Raw genomic sequence first — 21,777 nt, 5'->3', positions numbered from 1 at the left:
ATTATACCGAAAATTTATATAATAATATTTAAACAGTTATAATTACATCGTATTGCACAAGATTAATGCCAACTTATATTCTCTATATTTTGAATGAGTGAGAGCGACATGAAATGTAATTTTTGTAAAAAAATTATCTTAAAATATTTAAGATAAATATATCATTTATTTATATGTACTGGTATGTACATTTTTGTTATATTTTATATTTCAATTTGTTTAAATTATTGTATTCTTATTGTAATAAGCAAAAAGCTTATAAATATACAGTAGAATACATAACTTGTAAGTATCTCATATCGTCTGATACAAAATCATTGCTTTTAAAGGAATGCATAATTTTTTTGCTTCAGTAATGTTGGCTAATTGAAAAGCTTGTAACTTGTGTGTGGTAAGCACCTATACTGATATACCAACAACCATTTATTTTCACACACTCTCATTCAAAATGATCACAACATTTTTTTTCACATTTTCTACCACAATCAGTTCACTAAAAAAAATAGTAACAAGTTTTTTTTACTATTAAAAACTATAATATTTGTCTATCTACTCAGCTATAGCTACACTGTTACCATTGCACATATGGGTCAGTATTGTACTGTGAACAGTCGCCAGACATAGTTATATGTAATTCCCATGGTACATAGCCAGATATTGCGAGCTGAGGATGTAACGAAGCTACTTCCAATAACAAATCTATGTCTTCTTGGTCTTTCAACAGAATTAAATCACCTTCAATATCACGATAATTTAACACAATATTACTGGATGACAAAGATTTTCTGAAAAAAAAAATGGATTAATAAAAACATTCAAATTTCACATCATTATATCAAATATAGCTAATTTGAAATTATTTGTCATTCGTTCCAAAATTAAGGATTATTATACCTACAAGCAAGTATGTATAAAATAAGGGTATGCAGCCATGTGATATGTGATAAAGATCTCACTTGTAGTCACACAAATTGTAAGATAATCACACAATTGCAACACTTTGTGTGTGTATATTGCAAGTATATAGCAATACATTGTTCATTTCTGTGTCCACATTCAAACCATTACAAACATTCATTTCCATTGAATTCCATGATGCCATTAGTCAGATTTGATTGATGTGGGCATGGAAATGAGATCTCAGTGTGCAGTGACTTACCTGACAGTGTCGAGGAGCTCTTGATATGTTGGCATCTCTGCAAGTTTAGGGTCAACATCTATATCCCTACAACAGTGAAAACAACAACAGTACATGTATTATTGACAGATTTATACAAACATTCATAAATCTTATCACACTAGTAGGATTGTCATACTTACCTAATGGCACTGTCATAATGACATCTTATCACACTAGTAGGATTATCATACTTACCTAATAGCACCGTTATAATGACATCTTATCACACTAGTAGGATTGTCATACTCACCTAATGGCACCATCATAATGACATCTTATCACACTAGTAGGATTGTCATACTTACCTAATGGCACTGTCATAATGACATCTTATCACACTAGTAGGATTGTCATACTTACCTAATGGCACCGTCATAACGACATCTTATCACACTAGTAGGATTGTCATACTTACCTAATAGCACTGTCATAATAACATGTTATCACACTAGTAGGATTGTCATACTTACCTAATGGCACCGTCATAATGACATCTTATCACACTAGTAGGATTGTCATACTCACCTAATAGCACCGTCATAATGACATCTTGTCACACTAGTAGGATTGTCATACTTACCTAATGGCACTGTCATAATGACATCTTATCACACTAGTAGGATTGTCATACTTACCTAATGGCACTGTCATAATGACATCTTATCACACTAGTAGGATTGTCATACTTACCTAATGGCACTGTCATAATGACATCTTATCACACTAGTAGGATTGTCATACTTACCTAATGGCACTGTCATAATGACATCTTATCACACTAGTAGGATTGTCAAACTTACCTAATAGCACCGTCATAATGACATCTTATCACACTAGTAGGATTGTCAAACTTACCTAATAGCACCGTCATAATGACATCTTATCACACTAGTAGGATTGTCATACTTACCTAATGGCACTGTCATAATGACACCTTATCACACTAGTAGGATTGTCATACTTACCTAATAGCACCGTCATAATGACATCTTATCACACTAGTAGGATTGTCATACTCACCTAATGGCACCGTCATAATGACATCTTATCACACTAGTAGGATTGTCAAACTTACCTAATGGCACTGTCATAATGACATCTTATCACACTAGTAGGATTGTCATACTTACCTAATAGCACCGTCATAATGACATCTTATCACACTAGTAGGATTGTCATACTCACCTAATGGCACTGTCATAATGACACCTTATCACACTAGTAGGATTGTCATACTTACCTAATAGCACTGTCATAATGACATCTTATCACACTAGTAGGATTGTCAAACTTACATAATAGCACCGTCATAATGACATCTTAACACACTAGTAGGATTGTCAAACTTACCTAATAGCACCGTCATAATGACATCTTATCACACTAGTAGGATTGTCATACTTACCTAATAGCACCGTCATAATGACATCTTATCACACTAGTAGGATTGTCATACTTACCTAATAGCACCGTCATAATGACATCTTATCACACTAGTAGGATTGTCATACTTTAATACCTAATAGCACCGTCATAATGACATCTTATCACACTAGTAGGATTGTCATACTTACCTAATAGCACCGTCATAATGACATCTTATCACACTAGTAGGATTGTCATACTCACCTAATGGCACTGTCATAATGACACCTTATCACACTAGTAGGATTGTCATACTCACCTAATAGCACCATCATAATGACATCTTATCACACTAGTAGGATTGTCAAACTTACCTAATAGCACCGTCATAATGACATCTTATCACACTAGTAGGATTGTCATACTTACCTAATGGCACCGTCATAATGACATCTTATCACACTAGTAGGATTGTCATACTCACCTAATAGCACCGTCATAATGACATCTTATCACACTAGTAGGATTGTCATACTTACCTAATAGCACCGTCATAATGACATCTTATCACACTAGTAGGATTGTCATACTCACCTAATGGCACCGTCATAATGACATCTTATCACACTAGTAGGATTGTCATACTCACCTAATAGCACCGTCATAATGACATCTTATCACACTAGTAGGATTGTCATACTTACCTAATAGCACCGTCATAATGACATCTTATCACACTAGTAGGATTGTCAAACTTACCTAATAGCACTGTCATAATGACATCTTATCACACTAGTAGGATTGTCAAACTTACCTAATGGCACTGTCATAATGACATCTTATCACACTAGTAGGATTGTCATACTCACCTAATAGCACTGTCATAATGACATCTTATCACACTAGTAGGATTGTCATACTTACCTAATAGCACCGTCATAATGACATCTTATCACACTAGTAGGATTGTCATACTCACCTAATAGCACCGTCATAATGACATCTTATCACACTAGTAGGATTGTCATACTTACCTAATGGCACCGTCATAATGACATCTTATCACACTAGTAGGATTGTCATACTCACCTAATGGCACTGTCATAATAACATCTTATCACACTAGTAGGATTGTCATACTTACCTAATGGCACTGTCATAATGACATCTTATCACACTAGTAGGATTGTCATACTTACCTAATGGCACTGTCATAATGACATCTTATCACACTAGTAGGATTGTCATACTTACCTAATGGCACTGTCATAATGACATCTTATCACACTAGTAGGATTGTCATACTTACCTAATAGCACCGTCATAATGACATCTTATCACACTAGTAGGATTGTCATACTCACCTAATGGCACTGTCATAATGACACCTTATCACACTAGTAGGATTGTCATACTTACCTAATAGCACCGTCATAATGACATCTTATCACACTAGTAGGATTGTCATACTTACCTAATAGCACCGTCATAATGACATCTTATCACACTAGTAGGATTGTCATACTTACCTAATAGCACCGTCATAATGACATCTTATCACACTAGTAGGATTGTCATACTTACCTAATGGCACTGTCATAATGACATCTTATCACACTAGTAGGATTGTCATACTTACCTAATGGCACTGTCATAATGACATCTTATCACACTAGTAGGATTGTCAAACTTACCTAATAGCACCGTCATAATGACATCTTTTCACACTAGTAGGATTATCAAACTTACCTAATAGCACCGTCATAATGACACCTTATCACACTAGTAGGATTGTCGTCATCCCATTCATCCTGGAAATACAAAGAAATTTTAATGATCATCAATTTATGTGAAAAATATAGCATTTACTAATATCTAAATCAATACAAATACCAGAATATTGTACATTTTTATTTATTATTAAATCATTGATATGCAGTTCATATGTAAAAAATCTGACTGAATAACAACATCTACTGTTACAAACGCAGGGTCAGCAAAAAGCAATAACGAGAATGTGAATTAATCACCAATTTGTCAATTTGGCAATGGTCCTTGATAAGCAGATATAGGTGTCAATTAATAAATGATAATAGTATTTTCCCTGGCTTTTAAGTTTGAATAAAATTAACCCAGATAGTTGATGATGTGTAATTGAAATTTTCAGTTTTTTTAGAATACATTATTGAATCCAAAACAAATTCACATTCATATTTATTTACATGTATTTAAGGACGGTGGTCGTCGCGTCTCATATGAACAAAGATGGCGACTTTGGCAATGCGCAGATCAACAAGTATAAACTGAGATATTACTAAACTTTAATAAGGTACTTTTATATAATTGGAAGGTATCAAAGGAGTCATTAATTAGTGCAAGTCGCGCCCAGGTCAAACCTCATACTTGTGATTTCCATTTGAAGAGCGCATTGGATTGTGGGAAAATCAATGTTTATCAACACAAATGTCACACATGCGTGGCGTCCTTTAACAACTATACAAAAGAAGGTCTTTGAATATTCCAGAAATTTTGTCAGACACATAAGTTCCTGTTTTGAAACTATAACTTATAATTTTGTCTTCTTATCTTGAAATGTATGGATGGCACAAATAAAAAATAAAACATGTCTACCTCCCATCCACCATCAATTACATCTTCAATAATATTGACAAAAGGTACAGGAATAATACCAATTTTTCCATATAGAGAACCCTAGAATAAAATATCATTATTATGTTATTAGTGTGTACAGGTGACAGAAATGAATTATGTAAACCAGAAGGTGTTTTTCTTAATATTCATGAGATAGAACTTCAAGAAAATTATTTATGATTGTCAATATCATCTCATTATTTTCCCAGATTCATGAAATCATAATTATTACAAGATGCTTTCTGTAATCAAACGTGGTTCACTTTCACTGACTGTTATTACCTCCAGCCAATTGTCATCTACTCTGCACACCAAAGCTATCATATCTCCCTTCTTGAAACTCAATTGATCTGAACTTTCAGCTTTGAAGTCATGAAGTGCCTGCAAAACAATGAATATATTATATTATAATAATAATAATAATTTGGTTTAAATACAACCCAGAGAAGGTCAAGATGAAGACAATGGTATTGATGACATGCAATTTGTCACCAATGATTTCCACAATTTTATTTCAAAGCTAAAATGTACAATTGGTGTGTAATCCAGTAGTTTTCATAAATATACTACATTTGTTGATCAATCAGAGTGCAAACTTAATAGAAAAAGAGTACATGTGTTTCACACATGACAATGAAAAGATGTGAGAGGAATTGATTACCTGCACTCTTGGACCAGTCAATGTCTGTGGTTTTAGATCAGTTGAACTACCTCTGACCATTAATGGTCTTTTTGGTCTATGCAGAAATTAGAAATAAATCAATCAGTTTTTGAATGTGGATACAGACTAGATTAGACAATAATAGTCTTTATAGTCAGTAATGGTCAATACTAAGTCAGAATTGCCAACTTTCTTATAGTAAGTAATGGCCAATACTGAGTTAGAATTGCCAGCTTTCTTATAGTCAGTAATGGCCAATACTAAGTCAGAATTGCCAACTTTCTTATAGTCAGTAATGGCCAATACTAAGTCAGAATTGCCAACTTTCTTATAGTTAGTAATGGTCAATACTAAGTCAGAATTGCCAACTTTCTTATAGTCAGTAATGGCCAATACTAAGTCAGAATTGCCAGCTTTCTTATAGTCAGTAATAGCCAATACTACGTCAGAATTGCCAACTTTCTTATAGTCAGTAATAGCCAATACTAAGTCAGAATTGCCAACTTTCTTATAATCAGTAATGGTCAATACTGAGTCAGAATTGCCAACTTTCTTATAGTCAGTAATGGTCAATACTAAGTCAGAATTGCCAACTTTCTTATAGTCAGTAATAGCCAATACTAAGTCAGAATTGCCAACTTTCTTATAATCAGTAATGGTCAATACTGAGTCAGAATTGCCAACTTTCTTATAGTCAGTAATGGCCAATAATAAGTCAGAATTGCCAACTTTCTTATAGTCAGTAATGGCCAATACTAAGTCAGAATTGCCAACTTTCTTATAGTCAGTAATGGTCAATACTGAGTCAGAATTGCCAACTTTCTTATAGTCAGTAATGGCCAATAATAAGTCAGAATTGCCAACTTTCTTATAGTCAGTAATGGCCAATACTAAGTCAGAATTGCCAACTTTCTTATAGTTAGTAATAGCCAATACTAAGTCAGAATTGCCAGCTTTCTTATAGTCAGTAATGGCCAATACTAAGTCAGAATTGCCAGCTTTCTTATAGTCAGTAATGGCCAATACTAAGTCAGAATTGCCAACTTTCTTATAGTTAGTAATAGCCAATACTGAGTCAGAATTGCCAACTTTCTTATAGTCAGTAATGGCCAATACTAAGTCAGAATTGCCAACTTTCTTATAGTCAGTAATGGCCAATACTAAGTCAGAATTGCCAACTTTCTTATAGTTAGTAATAGCCAATACTAAGTCAGAATTGCCAGCTTTCTTATAGTCAGTAATGGCCAATACTAAGTCAGAATTGCCAACGTTCTTATAGTCAGTAATGGTCAATACTAAGTCAGAATTGCCAACTTTCTTATAGTCAGTAATGGCCAATACTAAGTCAGAATTGCCAACTTTCTTATAGTTAGTAATAGCCAATACTAAGTCAGAATTGCCAGCTTTCTTATAGTCAGTAATGGCCAATACTAAGTCAGAATTGCCAACTTTCTTATAGTCAGTAATGGCCAATACTAAGTCAGAATTGCCAACTTTCTTATAGTCAGTAATGGTCAATACTAAGTCAGAATTGCCAACTTTCTTATAGTCAGTAATGGCCAATACTGAGTCAGAATTGCCAGCTTTCTTTATAGTCAGTAATGGCCAATACTAAGTCAGAATTGCCAACTTTCTTATAGTCAGTAATGGCCAATACTAAGTCAGAATTGCCAGCTTTCTTATAGTCAGTAATGGCCAATACTAAGTCAGAATTGCCAACTTTCTTATAGTCAGTAATGGCCAATACTGAGTTAGAATTGCCAGCTTTCTTATAGTCAGTAATGGCCAATACTAAGTCAGAATTGCCAACTTTCTTATAGTCAGTAATGGCCAATACTAAGTCAGAATTGCCAACTTTCTTATAGTTAGTAATGGTCAATACTAAGTCAGAATTGCCAACTTTCTTATAGTCAGTAATGGCCAATACTAAGTCAGAATTGCCAGCTTTCTTATAGTCAGTAATAGCCAATACTACGTCAGAATTGCCAACTTTCTTATAGTCAGTAATAGCCAATACTAAGTCAGAATTGCCAACTTTCTTATAATCAGTAATGGTCAATACTGAGTCAGAATTGCCAACTTTCTTATAGTCAGTAATGGTCAATACTAAGTCAGAATTGCCAACTTTCTTATAGTCAGTAATAGCCAATACTAAGTCAGAATTGCCAACTTTCTTATAATCAGTAATGGTCAATACTGAGTCAGAATTGCCAACTTTCTTATAGTCAGTAATGGCCAATACTGAGTCAGAATTGCCAACTTTCTTATAGTCAGTAATGGCCAATACTAAGTCAGAATTGCCAACTTTCTTATAGTCAGTAATGGCCAATACTAAGTCAGAATTGCCAACTTTCTTATAGTTAGTAATAGCCAATACTAAGTCAGAATTGCCAGCTTTCTTATAGTCAGTAATGGCCAATACTAAGTCAGAATTGCCAACGTTCTTATAGTCAGTAATGGTCAATACTAAGTCAGAATTGCCAACTTTCTTATAGTCAGTAATGGCCAATACTAAGTCAGAATTGCCAACTTTCTTATAGTTAGTAATAGCCAATACTAAGTCAGAATTGCCAGCTTTCTTATAGTCAGTAATGGCCAATACTAAGTCAGAATTGCCAACTTTCTTATAGTCAGTAATGGCCAATACTAAGTCAGAATTGCCAACTTTCTTATAGTCAGTAATGGTCAATACTAAGTCAGAATTGCCAACTTTCTTATAGTCAGTAATGGCCAATACTGAGTCAGAATTGCCAGCTTTCTTTATAGTCAGTAATGGCCAATACTAAGTCAGAATTGCCAACTTTCTTATAGTCAGTAATGGCCAATACTAAGTCAGAATTGCCAGCTTTCTTATAGTCAGTAATGGCCAATACTAAGTCAGAATTGCCAACTTTCTTATAGTCAGTAATGGCCAATACTGAGTCAGAATTGCCAACTTTCTTATAGTCAGTAATGATTAATACTGAGTCAGAATTGCCAACGTTCTTATAGTCAGTAATGGTCAATACTGAGTCAGAATTGCCAACTTTCTTATAGTCAGTAATGGCCAATAATAAGTCAGAATTGCCAACTTTCTTATAGTCAGTAATGGCCAATACTAAGTCAGAATTGCCAACGTTCTTATAGTCAGTAATGGCCAATACTAAGTCAGAATTGCCAACTTTCTTATAGTCAGTAATGGTCAATACTGAGTCAGAATTGCCAACGTTCTTATAGTCAGTAATGGCCAATACTAAGTCAGAATTGCCAACTTTCTTATAGTCAGTAATGGTCAATACTGAGTCAGAATTGCCAACGTTCTTATAGTCAGTAATGGCCAATACTAAGTCAGAATTGCCAACGTTCTTATAGTCAGTAATGGTCAATACTAAGTCAGAATTGCCAACGTTCTTATAGTCAGTAATGGCCAATACTAAGTCAGAATTGCCAACTTTCTTATAGTCAGTAATGGTCAATACTGAGTCAGAATTGCCAACTTTCTTATAGTCAGTAATGGTCAATACTAAGTCAGAATTGCCAACTTTCTTATAGTCAGTAATGGTCAATACTGAGTCAGAATTGCCAACGTTCTTATAGTCAGTAATGGCCAATACTAAGTCAGAATTGCCAACGTTCTTATAGTCAGTAATGGCCAATACTAAGCCAGAATTGCCAACGTTCTTATAGTCAGTAATGGCCAATACTAAGTCAGAATTGCCAACGTTCTTATAGTCAGTAATGGTCAATACTGAGTCAGAATTGCCAACTTTCTTATAGTCAGTAATGGCCAATACTGAGTCAGAATTGCCAACGTTCTTATAGTCAGTAATGGCCAATACTAAGTCAGAATTGCCAACTTTCTTATAGTCAGTAATGGTCAATACTGAGTCAGAATTGCCAACGTTCTTATAGTCAGTAATGGCCCATACTAAGTCAGAATTGCCAACGTTCTTATAGTCAGTAATGGCCAATACTAAGCCAGAATTGCCAACGTTCTTATAGTCAGTAATGGCCAATACTAAGTCAGAATTGCCAACGTTCTTATAGTCAGTAATGGTCAATACTGAGTCAGAATTGCCAACTTTCTTATAGTCAGTAATGGCCAATACTGAGTCAGAATTGCCAACGTTCTTATAGTCAGTAATGGCCAATACTAAGTCAGAATTGCCAACTTTCTTATAGTCAGTAATGGCCAATACTAAGTCAGAATTGCCAACTTTCTTATAGTCAGTAATGGTCAATACTGAGTCAGAATTGCCAACGTTCTTATAGTCAGTAATGGTCAATACTAAGTCAGAATTGCCAACTTTCTTATAGTCAGTAATGGTCAATACTAAGTCAGAATTGCCAACGTTCTTATAGTCAGTAATGGTCAATACTAAGTCAGAATTGCCAACTTTCTTATAGTCAGTAATGGCCAATACTAAGTCAGAATTGCCAACTTTCTTATAGTCAGTAATGGCCAATACTAAGTCAGAATTGCCAACGTTCTTATAGTCAGTAATGGCCAATACTAAGTCAGAATTGCCAACTTTCTTATAGTCAGTAATGGCCAATAATATGTCAGAATTGCCAACTTTCTTATAGTCAGTAATGGTCAATACTGAGTCAGAATTGCCAACTTTCTTATAGTCAGTAACGGCCAATACTGAGTCAGAATTGCCAACTTTCTTATAGTCAGTAATGGTCAATACTGAGTCAGAATTGCCAACTTTCTCTATATTCAGTAATGGTCAATACTGAGTCAGAATTGCCAACTTTCTTATAGTCAGTAACGGCCAATACTGAGTCAGAATTGCCAACTTTCTTATAGTCAGTAATGGTCAATACTGAGTCAGAATTGCCAACTTTCTCTATATTCAGTAATGGTCAATACTGAGTCAGAATTGCCAACTTTCTTATAGTCAGTAACGGCCAATACTGAGTCAGAATTGCCAACTTTCTTATAGTCAGTAATGGTCAATACTGAGTCAGAATTGCCAGCTTTCTCTATATTCAGTAATGGTCAATACTGAGTCAGAATTGCCAACTTTCTTATAGTCAGTAACGGCCAATACTAAGTCAGAATTGCCAACTTTCTTATAGTCAGTAATGGTCAATACTGAGTCAGAATTGCCAACTTTCTTATAGTCAGTAACGGCCAATACTGAGTCAGAATTGCCAACTTTCTTATAGTCAGTAATGGCCAATACTAAGTCAGAATTGCCAACTTTCTTATAGTCAGTAATGGTCAATACTAAGTCAGAATTGCCAACTTTCTTATAGTCAGTAATGGCCAATACTAAGTCAGAATTGCCAACTTTCTTATAGTCAGTAATGGCCAATACTAAGTCAGAATTGCCAACGTTCTTATAGTCAGTAATGGTCAATACTAAGTCAGAATTGCCAACTTTCTTATAGTCAGTAATGGTCAATACTAAGTCAGAATTGCCAGCTTTCTTATAGTCAGTAATGGTCAATACTGAGTCAGAATTGCCAACTTTCTTATAGTCAGTAATGGCCAATACTAAGTCAGAATTGCCAACTTTCTTATAGTCAGTAATGGTCAATACTAAGTCAGAATTGCCAACTTTCTTATAGTCAGTAATGGCCAATACTAAGTCAGAATTGCCAACTTTCTATTGACATCAGATTTGAGCTGACCTTAAGTAAGATATTACCACCACCCTGTTTCAGTAGTATTATTCACTGCTGTAATATAAAACTCACTTGATTTCTGGTGCTTTATTTCCTTTACTCTGTTGAGCCATCAATCTTGCCTTCTCAGATGCAGCAACATATTTGACCTTACCGTCAGCCCCTTTAATGATAGGTGTATCGATATCAGATGACCAGAGGCACAGGAAATTTAAAACCAGATCACTTTTAGATATCCTTGAGCTCATATTAATTAATTTCTGTAAAAATCAAAATGAGTGGATCATATCATGGAAAAACAGTATAAGTTTGTTCGAATAAAAAGCCTGTAATATTTTTTAACATTTTTCTTCAATACTCGTACTGTAAACTTAATTGAAATAGATTTTATTATGAACTGAAAATGCTGCATTTACACACAACAGTATTTATTTTATTAACATTAATTGTTAAATCAAGAATATTATATGCCATTGTTTCATTGAACAAAAGCTGCTACAAGAACAGCATTGTCATGGCCTAATGTATTAATATAAAAAAACAACAATGGTAAAAATACACAGAATGTCCGAAAGTAATCCAGACGCTGTTACACGTTAATCATATACAGAATCATGCAAGTCACAAAATACTAAAAAACTAACTGCAGAGGTCAAAGTCGGGACAATGCTGTGATATGTCAAAATAAACGAGATGTGACAAGCTGAAAGGAAGACGGCCAAAATCCATATTAGGCCCAAAACCAATGGCATTTTACAAAATCGATTTTAAATCTCACTAGTATCAAACAACATTGTTCTGTGTTCTTGCCCATATAGCGTAGTTGTACTGATGTGACTTATAATGGACATTATTATTGATAAACTCACATACTTTGAGATAACTATTTAGATCAGGAATTCTCAAATCAGCAACTTCTCTTATTGCACTTCTTTTCAGATAAATTTTACCTAATTAAGACGAAAATAAGATCAAGCAGTCAGTCAGTCAGAAGAATACTTTATGGCAATGAAAAAGAAAATAGAGTAAATAATCAAACAGGCATGGCAATCAAAAAGGTGATTTCAGAGTAGCTACACAGTACACCATTTGAAGCCAGTGTTAATTAGATGTTGGTCTACACCAACCAGCATGACTGCAGGAGCTTCCGAAGGTGTGAATCATGTATCTAACGTCTTCATGAACAATCTTATCATTGTTTCTCACAGGTTACATTATAAAATTTAAAACCATGAAATATTTTTTGTGGTAAAAACATCTGTACATGAAGGTGCTCCAATATAATCTTCAAATTTTACCACTATACCGGTAATCAATCAGAATTATTCTCCCATAATGCATTGCATATCACCTTAGCAACAGAGCCATCAATATTGGTTCCACACAATATATACAAGTGTAAAATACTTTACATGATAATTAATTTAATTATAAGTATAATCACCTGGTAATGAAGGTAGTTTTCTCACTCCTGACGTCAGTTTTCCTGCTTCTAATGGGAATCTATCATCAAGATTTTTTTCTAAATCATCAAATTGACTGTACCTCCTCACAATGAGGTACGTCTTACCACTCTTCAATGTCACTTCAATAAAATACACCTAGAATATATCACAATTAATGACCAAATGTATCATGTGATCAGAGATAACAAAACAGTATTGTGTCACCAGAGACAACAATTATACGCCATATCACATGTTGGTGTCACTTCAATAAATATCACACTTAAATTAGTTACATGTATATCATGTGACCATAAAAGGCCAATCAGATGTTTCAGACAAAATCTAAAAAATTTGTTGATCCATTGGTACAATTGTCATACTCCAAGGCAGGAGGACATACGTATTATAGGTATGAAATTCAGGCTGTATGTAGATAAAATGTATATAACCAAAAGCTAGGCTATGCAAGTGATGTAATGGAAAATCACGCTCAAATTAATGATGTCCTGCAAATTGCCAGGCAAATACACATTTCTAAAAATACTAAAAACTTGTGAGTTTTCCATTCTACCTTTTTCCCCTGATGTTCTTGCTAATTTCCAAGCATGTATTATGTGAGTTTTGCATTGTGTTCTAGTATCAGAACATGTCCAGACATACACTGTGTTCTAGTATTAGAACATGTCCAGACATACACTGTGTTCTAGTATCAGAACATGTCCAGACATACACTGTGTTCTAGTATTACCGGTAGAACATGTCCAGACATACACTGTGTTCTAGTATCAGAACATGTCCAGACATACACTGTGTTCTAGTATTACCGGTAGAACATGTCCAGACATACACTGTGTTCTAGTATTAGAACATGTCCAGACATACACTGTGTTCTAGTATTAGAACATGTCCAGACATACACTGTGTTCTAGTATTAGAACATGTCCAGACATACACTGTGTTCTAGTATCAGAACATGTCCAGACATACACTGTATTCTAGTATTAGAAGATGTCCAGACATACACTGTGTTCTAGTATTAGAACATGTCCAGACATACACTGTGTTCTAGTATCAGAACATGTCCAGACATACACTGTATTCTAGTATTAGATGTCCAGACATACACTATGTTCTAGTATTAGAAGATGTCCAGACATACACTGTGTTCTAGTATTAGAACATGTCCAGACATACACTGTGTTCTAGTATTAGAACATGTCCAGACATACACTGTGTTCTAGTATTAAAACATGTCCAGACATACACTGTGTTCTAGTATTAGAACATGTCCAGACATACACTGTGTTCTAGTATTAGAAGATGTCCAGACATACACTGTGTTCTAGTATTAGAACATGTCCAGACATACACTGTGTTCTAGTATTAGAACATGTCCAGACATACACTGTGTTCTAGTATTAAAACATGTCCAGACATACACTGTGTTCTAGTATTAGAACATGTCCAGACATACACTGTGTTCTAGTATCAGAACATGTCCAGACATACACTGTGTTCTAGTATTAGAAGATGTCCAGACATACACTGTGTTCTAGTATTAGAACATGTCCAGACATACACTGTGTTCTAGTATTAGAACATGTCCAGACATACACTGTGTTCTAGTATCAGAACATGTCCAGACATACACTGTATTCTAGTATTAGAAGATGTCCAGACATACACTGTGTTCTAGTATCAGAACATGTCCAGACATACACTGTATTCTAGTATTAGAAGATGTCCAGACATACACTGTGTTCTAGTATTAGAACATGTCCAGACATACACTGTGTTCTAGTATTAGAAGATGTCCAGACATACACTGTGTTCTAGTATTAGAACATGTCCAGACATACACTGTGTTCTAGTATTAGAACATGTCCAGACATACACTGTTTTCTAGAATCAAAACATGTCCAGACATACACTGTAGTTCTAGTATTAGAACAAGTCCAGGCATACACTGTGTTCTAGTATTAGAACATGTCCAGACATACACTGTGTTCTAGTATCAGAACATGTCCATGCATACACTGTGTTCTAGTATTAGAACATGTCCAGACATACACTGTGTTTTAGTATCAGAACATGTCCAGACATACATGTACACTGTTTTCTAGTATCAGATTATGTCCAGACATACACTGTGTTCTAGTATTAGAACATGTCCAGGCATACACTGTGTTCTGGTATCAGATTATGTCCAGGCAAACACTGTGTTCTAGTATTAGAACATGTTCATGCATACACTGTGTTCTAGTATCAGAACATGTCCATGCATACACTGTGTTCTAGTATTAGAACATGTCCATGCATACACTGTGTTCGAGTATTAGAACATGTCCATGCATACACTGTGTTCTAGTATCAGAACATGTCCAGGCATACACTGTGTTCTGGTATCAGAACATGTCCAGGCATACACTGTGTTCTAGTAATTCTATCTGATCCCATAATACTTACATAATATTTGGTCAAATTAGCGAGATGTAAGTACCTCCTTTTTTCAAGATCAAAAATAACAGCAGATACTATTGTATCTTTCCTCAAATCAGGTATAGGGCTGCAATAAAAAACCACAGTGAAATGTATTGTTTTCAATATTAAATAGAAGTTTGGGGTAAAAGGGATGTAGAAAAATGGGAGTGGTCAACTTGTGACAACATCAACACTCATAGTAATCTTTTATCAAAGAATGAAGTAGAAGATAAAAACATTTTATCACAACTTGCTCTTTGTACAACAATCAAAGAAAGAGATTATACGAAGAAACTGGAAAGCAAACCATCAATGATTTCCCAAATTTGACAGAAGAGAACAAATTTATAAAAAATAATGGGCAATAAAAACATTACAATGAATATTGTATTAGCAAATTTATAAAAAACATGATCATGAGACTGCAACACCTCTTGTCGGCATAGCATAACCATTACTATACATCTTTTCCTCCCTGGGATACATCATGGGAATGCCGAAATCCAAAACGTTTAGAACAGATTTAGCGAACTTTTTTTGGTGGAGTCCAGCCATGTTTGTTTTCTATTATTAGAGGATGCTTACGCGCATAATAATTCCATATTTGGAATTCACATTTCCTAATATGGTAGGATGAAAATACTCAGTGCAATACCGCAAAATTACAGCACACCGATGTGAAGGAATAATTGTTTTTTGAATCTTCTTTGCCGTTCATGTGCACGATGACTTGTAATAAATACTATCACAGCAAATGAATATAATTTCAACATAGCAATTATTATTATCATCATATGTATATTGTTTCCCATGTTTGGGTCAAAAAAGAAATCGACAAATGAGAGTGTGATTTTGGCACTAGTCGAGTGGGCCTTAAGCGGATCCCAACTAACAGAATTGCTGTAATCCCTCTGCAAAAACAAAGAATTAAAAATTTGCGACACGTGGCGAGATCCTGTTACATGATCGTAGTAATTATGTCAAGACCAATATGTCATATTTACAAATGCATCCCCCAAACCATAATTATATTGATAGCATGTGGTTAAACTGAGAAAATATAATCAACACTTATTTATTTCCTAGAGAGAAAAGAAAAAGAAAAACGAACAAAGGAATAGTGTTTTTGAGCTTTTTTTCCAGTTCCTCCTACAAGTATAAAAAAAAGTTGTTTGTTGAAAATTTAGTGGAAAGAAATTAAATTCCAATTCTAAATTTTGAAGTCCTTCAAACAAGAATTGCAATGTTATCTGCATTACTTAAGGAAAGGTAAGACAACAAATTATGATTCCAGTGATTGTATTTAATTGCTGCAATACAGATACACAGATAGAAAGAATACAGCTGTGGTCCATGCCGGGGTATGAGATACTGTGGTAACCGATTGTTCGCCTTAACCACTAGTATAAATTGGAAATCTGTCGTTATATGTGCCACCAAATAGGGACCAAATTGTAAATACTGCTTATGATATCCATATCATATATAACCCATGTCACAAAATAAAAACAGTGTGTAAAATGTTTATACAATTTTTCCTGAAATGTTTTACACAGGTATCCATATTTTGGCTGTCTGGAGGATAGTTTAGTTAGTTTAATAGAACACATAAAATTCTCTGGGAGGAAATCAAATAATTACTGGTACCAGTACAGTACATAGCAAAAATACAAAAAACAATACAGAACAATATGAAAAACAAAAGAAAAACAAAAGTAAAACAAAAGTAAAACAGTATTACTTTTGATAATTCATGTGTAAGCTTCATTTTAATATTTATTATTACTCTTTAATTTTTTTTTTTAAATATAAATTTGACATTAGCTAAGAGTGTTTTGAAATTGGTAAAATTTATCGTGAAAATTCATTTAGTTATTCTCTTTTATCATTGTAAGAAGTGGCATATCATGATGAAGTGATATTCATCTTTGATTTCATTGTCAGTACAAAGGATGCACATTTTTTTTCTACTGCTGTTTTTTGCCTTGACTGTCGTTCTTATTTGTTTTTGAAATCATGGTTACTTGGTCGAAATTGACAAAGTTTTTTTTTAATTGAAATTAAGAAATTTTCTAGTTTAAACAGCTTTCTGAATTTTCTGCAATTTTATTTTCATTAATTCATTAATGTCATTTAATTTGTTGTTCCAACAGTCAATTGTTCTTCTAATTTGACGAGCATTTTTTGTGTTTGCTCAGCAGTTGTATTTCGTTTGTATTTATTATCAGTGCTTTATTGATGTTGTCTGTGTCCTTATAACACTGAACCATTCACTATTTATTTTCTTATTAAGTACTGCTGTCATAATTCGTTCATCCTCTATCTATTATTCATGAACGACAAGGAAGTATGGAAGTACCTTCCATGGTAGATCTATTCCCCACATAACACCCCGGCCTCACACACAACCACAAAACAGTATCCCGTCGACAGAGATCTCTATTATTACTCGGCCCAGTGTAAAAACTGTCGATCTTAAGACGTGAATAAAAGGTTAACAAATAATACTTACGTTGATGACGCTAGTAGTGTAGCCATTGTGAAGACAGTAATCTATTATAAACACTAAATCGCGTACGGTTTCATTAGATGAACATCCATACTTGTGACCTCAATTATTGACCCCGTGTAACTACCCCCTCTACAGGCCAACAGCAGAAATAAGCCACTTTATCTCTTAAATCTATCCCTTGATTACCGGTAGGTTTCACATCAAGTTATAACTTGTATCACAGGACTGTGCTTGCATGAAGGCATCCCCTTCATTTGCAAATCTTGTTGTAAAGTATGTATACTTGTACCTAGAGAATGAATACCAAGCATCTTTTAGTTTGGTCAAAGACACGTCTTAGGTTTGGCCCAATTTTGTAGTAATAAATTCAAGCAATTCAGGCTTCATTTTGGCCATTCTGTTATTTCAACATTTGCTTCTCTATGCAACAGCTTGGCATGTGTACACTGTTAGGTTTTCTCTAATTGACAAGGCTTTTTTTCCCCACCACTACCATGCCAAAAATAGGAGTTTTTTAATAACATGGCAAGGCAATATTTCCAATTGGTTCCAGTACTCAAAATGGTTACCGGTAGTTTTCAAAGAAGGGTTAACTCTAATTTTCAAAAGTAAACTGTAAAACCAGCATCTAGAGACAAAGAGCAGTTAAACCAGGTTTAAATATTTAAATATTGATATTTAGTTTCAAATATATTGCATTGACCTGGGAAATTTTGAGTGTCTGATTTTTTTTAAAATTGTTCAATAAATGTCACACAAACAATTATTCAATATGACATCCTATTTTATTAACACAAAAATACAATGGACGATAACCATCTAGTCTAATAAAATCCTACACAAATAATAAATTTAATTATACCATCTAAATAAATGAATTTTCAAAATAAAATAGAATACAAATTATATTTTTAAATCATCCCTTTAGCTTTGTACACATCAACCATTAGTTCTTTCATATATTGTATTTCTCTGGTTAAGGAATCTACTTGTTCTTTTAAAGATGTGTTTTTAGCAACTAGTCTTTCTTCCTCTGTATGTATACCATCAGCCTCTGCTTTTTTCTTTTCTCTGTATCTGGTTGCTGCTGCTTTATTTTGGTCACGTTTTCTGGATTTCCTATCAGTGAACTTTCCATATTTGGTACCAGAGGCGGTTTTTAATTTAGACTTGGATCTTTTTGGGGAATCACTGATGACCTCTTCTTGGACCTCACTGGATGTATATGACACAACTGATGGTGATGGGGATGGGGAATTCTGCAAGCTCAAGGAAGTTTCAGATGAAATTGACTGGTTTGATAAATACAACTGTTCTTGGCTTTGCTGGACTAGAACGCCCAGTAGAGTCGCAGCTGGGATCAAAGAAGGGATATCAGTGTTTTCTGGGATTGATAAAAATGGCATTGGTGAATCACTTCTGGATGGTGGAGGACTGCTCATTGGGGACAATGCTAATAAATGTGGTGCAGTATTTTCTCCAGGGGAGACTGGCTGTGGCGGTACTTCAGAATTGACGACAAGACTGTTCAGTAATTCCAAGTCGGCTGGGCTCACTGCCAACTCCTGTAACTCATCAACTTCTGAATTAACCAACACTGGGGGCATTTCAGCAAGTTGAGAGTTAAATTCACTGTCAGGTATGAGACTGCCATCGTCTTGGAATTCCAATGAACCAAAATCAACTTTTTCAGTTAACCAATCTGCGAGTGGACCTGAAATGGGAATAAAATTTATAGCATTAATTTTTCAGTCACAATATTCTACAACTCAAATTGACTGAAATATTTGTTACAACAAAACCAGAATTCAAAATTCATGAAAGTCATTGCCTATATGTATGTATATATATATATATATATATATATATATATATATATATATATATATATATATATATATATATATATATATATATATATATATATATATATATATATATATATATATATATATATATATGCGCCACCAAAATGCATTGATAGTACCATATTTCAACCACATCTTCACACGTTAAGAGTCGGAGGTAATGTTATATTTGTTGGCCTTGAAATTCACTGCAGAAAAATTTCAAGCCCAGTATAATGATATAACCAGGTCTACTACGGTACTTACTTTCTGCCAGCTCATCCAATTCTTGCAATAGATCACCGCCACAGATCCCGTCTTGGGGATAGGGAGTACCTTTGACTCCAGTCTCCTGTAATAACCCGCCTTCAAGCTCCCCAAAAAGGGAGTTGAAGGGAGAATCTTCGTCGTATCCTAAACTCAACATCTTCACCACTATTTTTCTCTCGTTTTATGAATCCGGTATTTGATTTCCCAATAATTGGGTTCGTGGTCGCAAGGGGTCTGTAATTAAAAACACATCCATATCAGCATATAATTTTACAAACTACCAAGTCAAAAATATATCGAGCAACCCACTCTCTAAATTTTTCAACAGCTGGCAAAAATCGAATTGTTGTTGACGTCCGTGAGAGGAACCATTGTGTGCAAATTAGCTCATTATAATAATTTTTCAAAGTCACGTCTTAACACAAACGGGAACACGCACCACTCACATGACATGTAGGCGCCATTCACAACGTTAAATTGGTATCTGTTTTATGCCATACGGTATCAAATCGCGAGCTCGAACACTTGTAATTTCTTTTGGTTCTACATTTGTAAAATGTAATTTACGAACAATTTAATCATCCTTGAACTAACCACGAAATTGTCTGTAGGTATCTGGTGCGTATCAACTAGATACGGATAGTAAACAAACAATGAGTCATGCTTACATAACATTAGATTGCACATACCCCTAACTAAAAATAATATATAAACAAATTCCACAATAAATGGAAAGATAGTTGACAACAAATATATATAAAGTTCTGTTGTGAAAAAAAACCTAGCACGTTTGTGCGATGACGTGGCATTTTTTATGTCAAGACATGGATGAAAAGGTATTTTCGAGACTGTTCATACTACGTAAAACGGGCAAATATTGCTCAAAATCAAATGAAAAAAAACATCGAACTACTTACGCCATGTTTATTGTCTTCTGTGCAATCGTAGATTGCAGTTATGTGGGTGCTGGTTTTATTTTAGAGCGCCATTTCGTCAATAGATCCCGTCTCCGCGAGTTACTGGTGTGTCACATTTGTCAGAATAGCAGGAAATGAATGCAGAAAAAACATTCTGATCTCTCGTGCCTTAGAACCGCTTCACCTCCGCGCAATCCAAATCAATCCGCTAATTAAACTGGCGGCACCATTTGCTTGATAACCTTATTGAAGGAACTATAGTCACATATATTCCGGTGAAATAATTTCAACTAATTAGAAAGGTTGTGTAAGATTTATTATTGAAAATATCAAGTTTTTGTGTTTTTCTCAAAAGGATTATATATTTGAGTATTTACATGGCAATAAGTTGGGTGCACTTCGCCCGAAAGGATTGCATCAGAAAATATTGACCTGCGTTGTGAAATCGTTAAACTGTGATTGGCTATAGACCCGAAGAGCATGTGATCCCTGTCTTTTTATTGGACAGCTCTTGAAAATGACGTCAACGACGAGGTGATTTCTTTTTGACCGAACGTAGTTTTCCCTCTGAGATAATTTTAGAAACGTTGTCACTTTGAGTGGATGCGGTGTATGAGTGACTGTGATGCGGTGAAGATATGCGCGTGTGTGGCGGGGAGGGGGCTTACCAATACCAATAGTTATATTTTTTTAGACATGTTTTGTTATGTTGCTGGTTGTGTAAATAACACATGCCGAATATGGAACTACAGATAATATGTCAGTCATATTTTTAAAATCTTACTTGTTATATTTTATTTTTTGTATTGATTAATATTTCTATTGCTA

At 34.5% G+C, this 21,777-nt stretch overlaps 1 protein-coding gene across 1 annotated transcript; it reads right to left on the bottom strand.

The window, feature by feature from the left end:
* Positions 1-18,678: 18,678 nt before the first annotated feature.
* On the bottom strand, positions 18,679-21,109 carry LOC102805370 (cyclic AMP-dependent transcription factor ATF-4-like). The gene is made up of 3 exons (XM_085502141.1): positions 20,950-21,109; positions 20,030-20,266; positions 18,679-19,629 (listed from the first exon to the last, which is right to left on the bottom strand). Exons 2-3 carry the CDS (start codon positions 20,187-20,189, stop codon positions 18,827-18,829), a joined length of 963 nt encoding a protein of 320 aa, XP_085358267.1. The 5' UTR covers positions 20,190-20,266; positions 20,950-21,109; the 3' UTR covers positions 18,679-18,826.
* Positions 21,110-21,777: the final 668 nt, after the last annotated feature.

This window comes from Saccoglossus kowalevskii, chromosome 8 (genome assembly GCF_978046115.1).
Source record: "Saccoglossus kowalevskii chromosome 8, keSacKowa6.1, whole genome shotgun sequence".
Lineage (NCBI taxonomy): Eukaryota > Metazoa > Hemichordata > Enteropneusta > Harrimaniidae > Saccoglossus > Saccoglossus kowalevskii.
The sequence above is the reverse complement of the archived record's forward strand: the minus strand, read 5'-3'. Positions and strand labels throughout refer to the sequence as shown.

Bases quoted from the DNA above. Each gene is read 5' to 3' on its own strand.
- LOC102805370 (XM_085502141.1), bottom strand. From the start codon at position 20,189: ATGTTGAGTTTAGGATACGACGAAGATTCTCCCTTCAACTCCCTTTTT. The intron at 19,630-20,029 runs GTAAGTACCGTA...TTCCCATTTCAG, and splicing joins ATTGGATGAGCTGGCAGAAA to GTCCACTCGCAGATTGGTTA.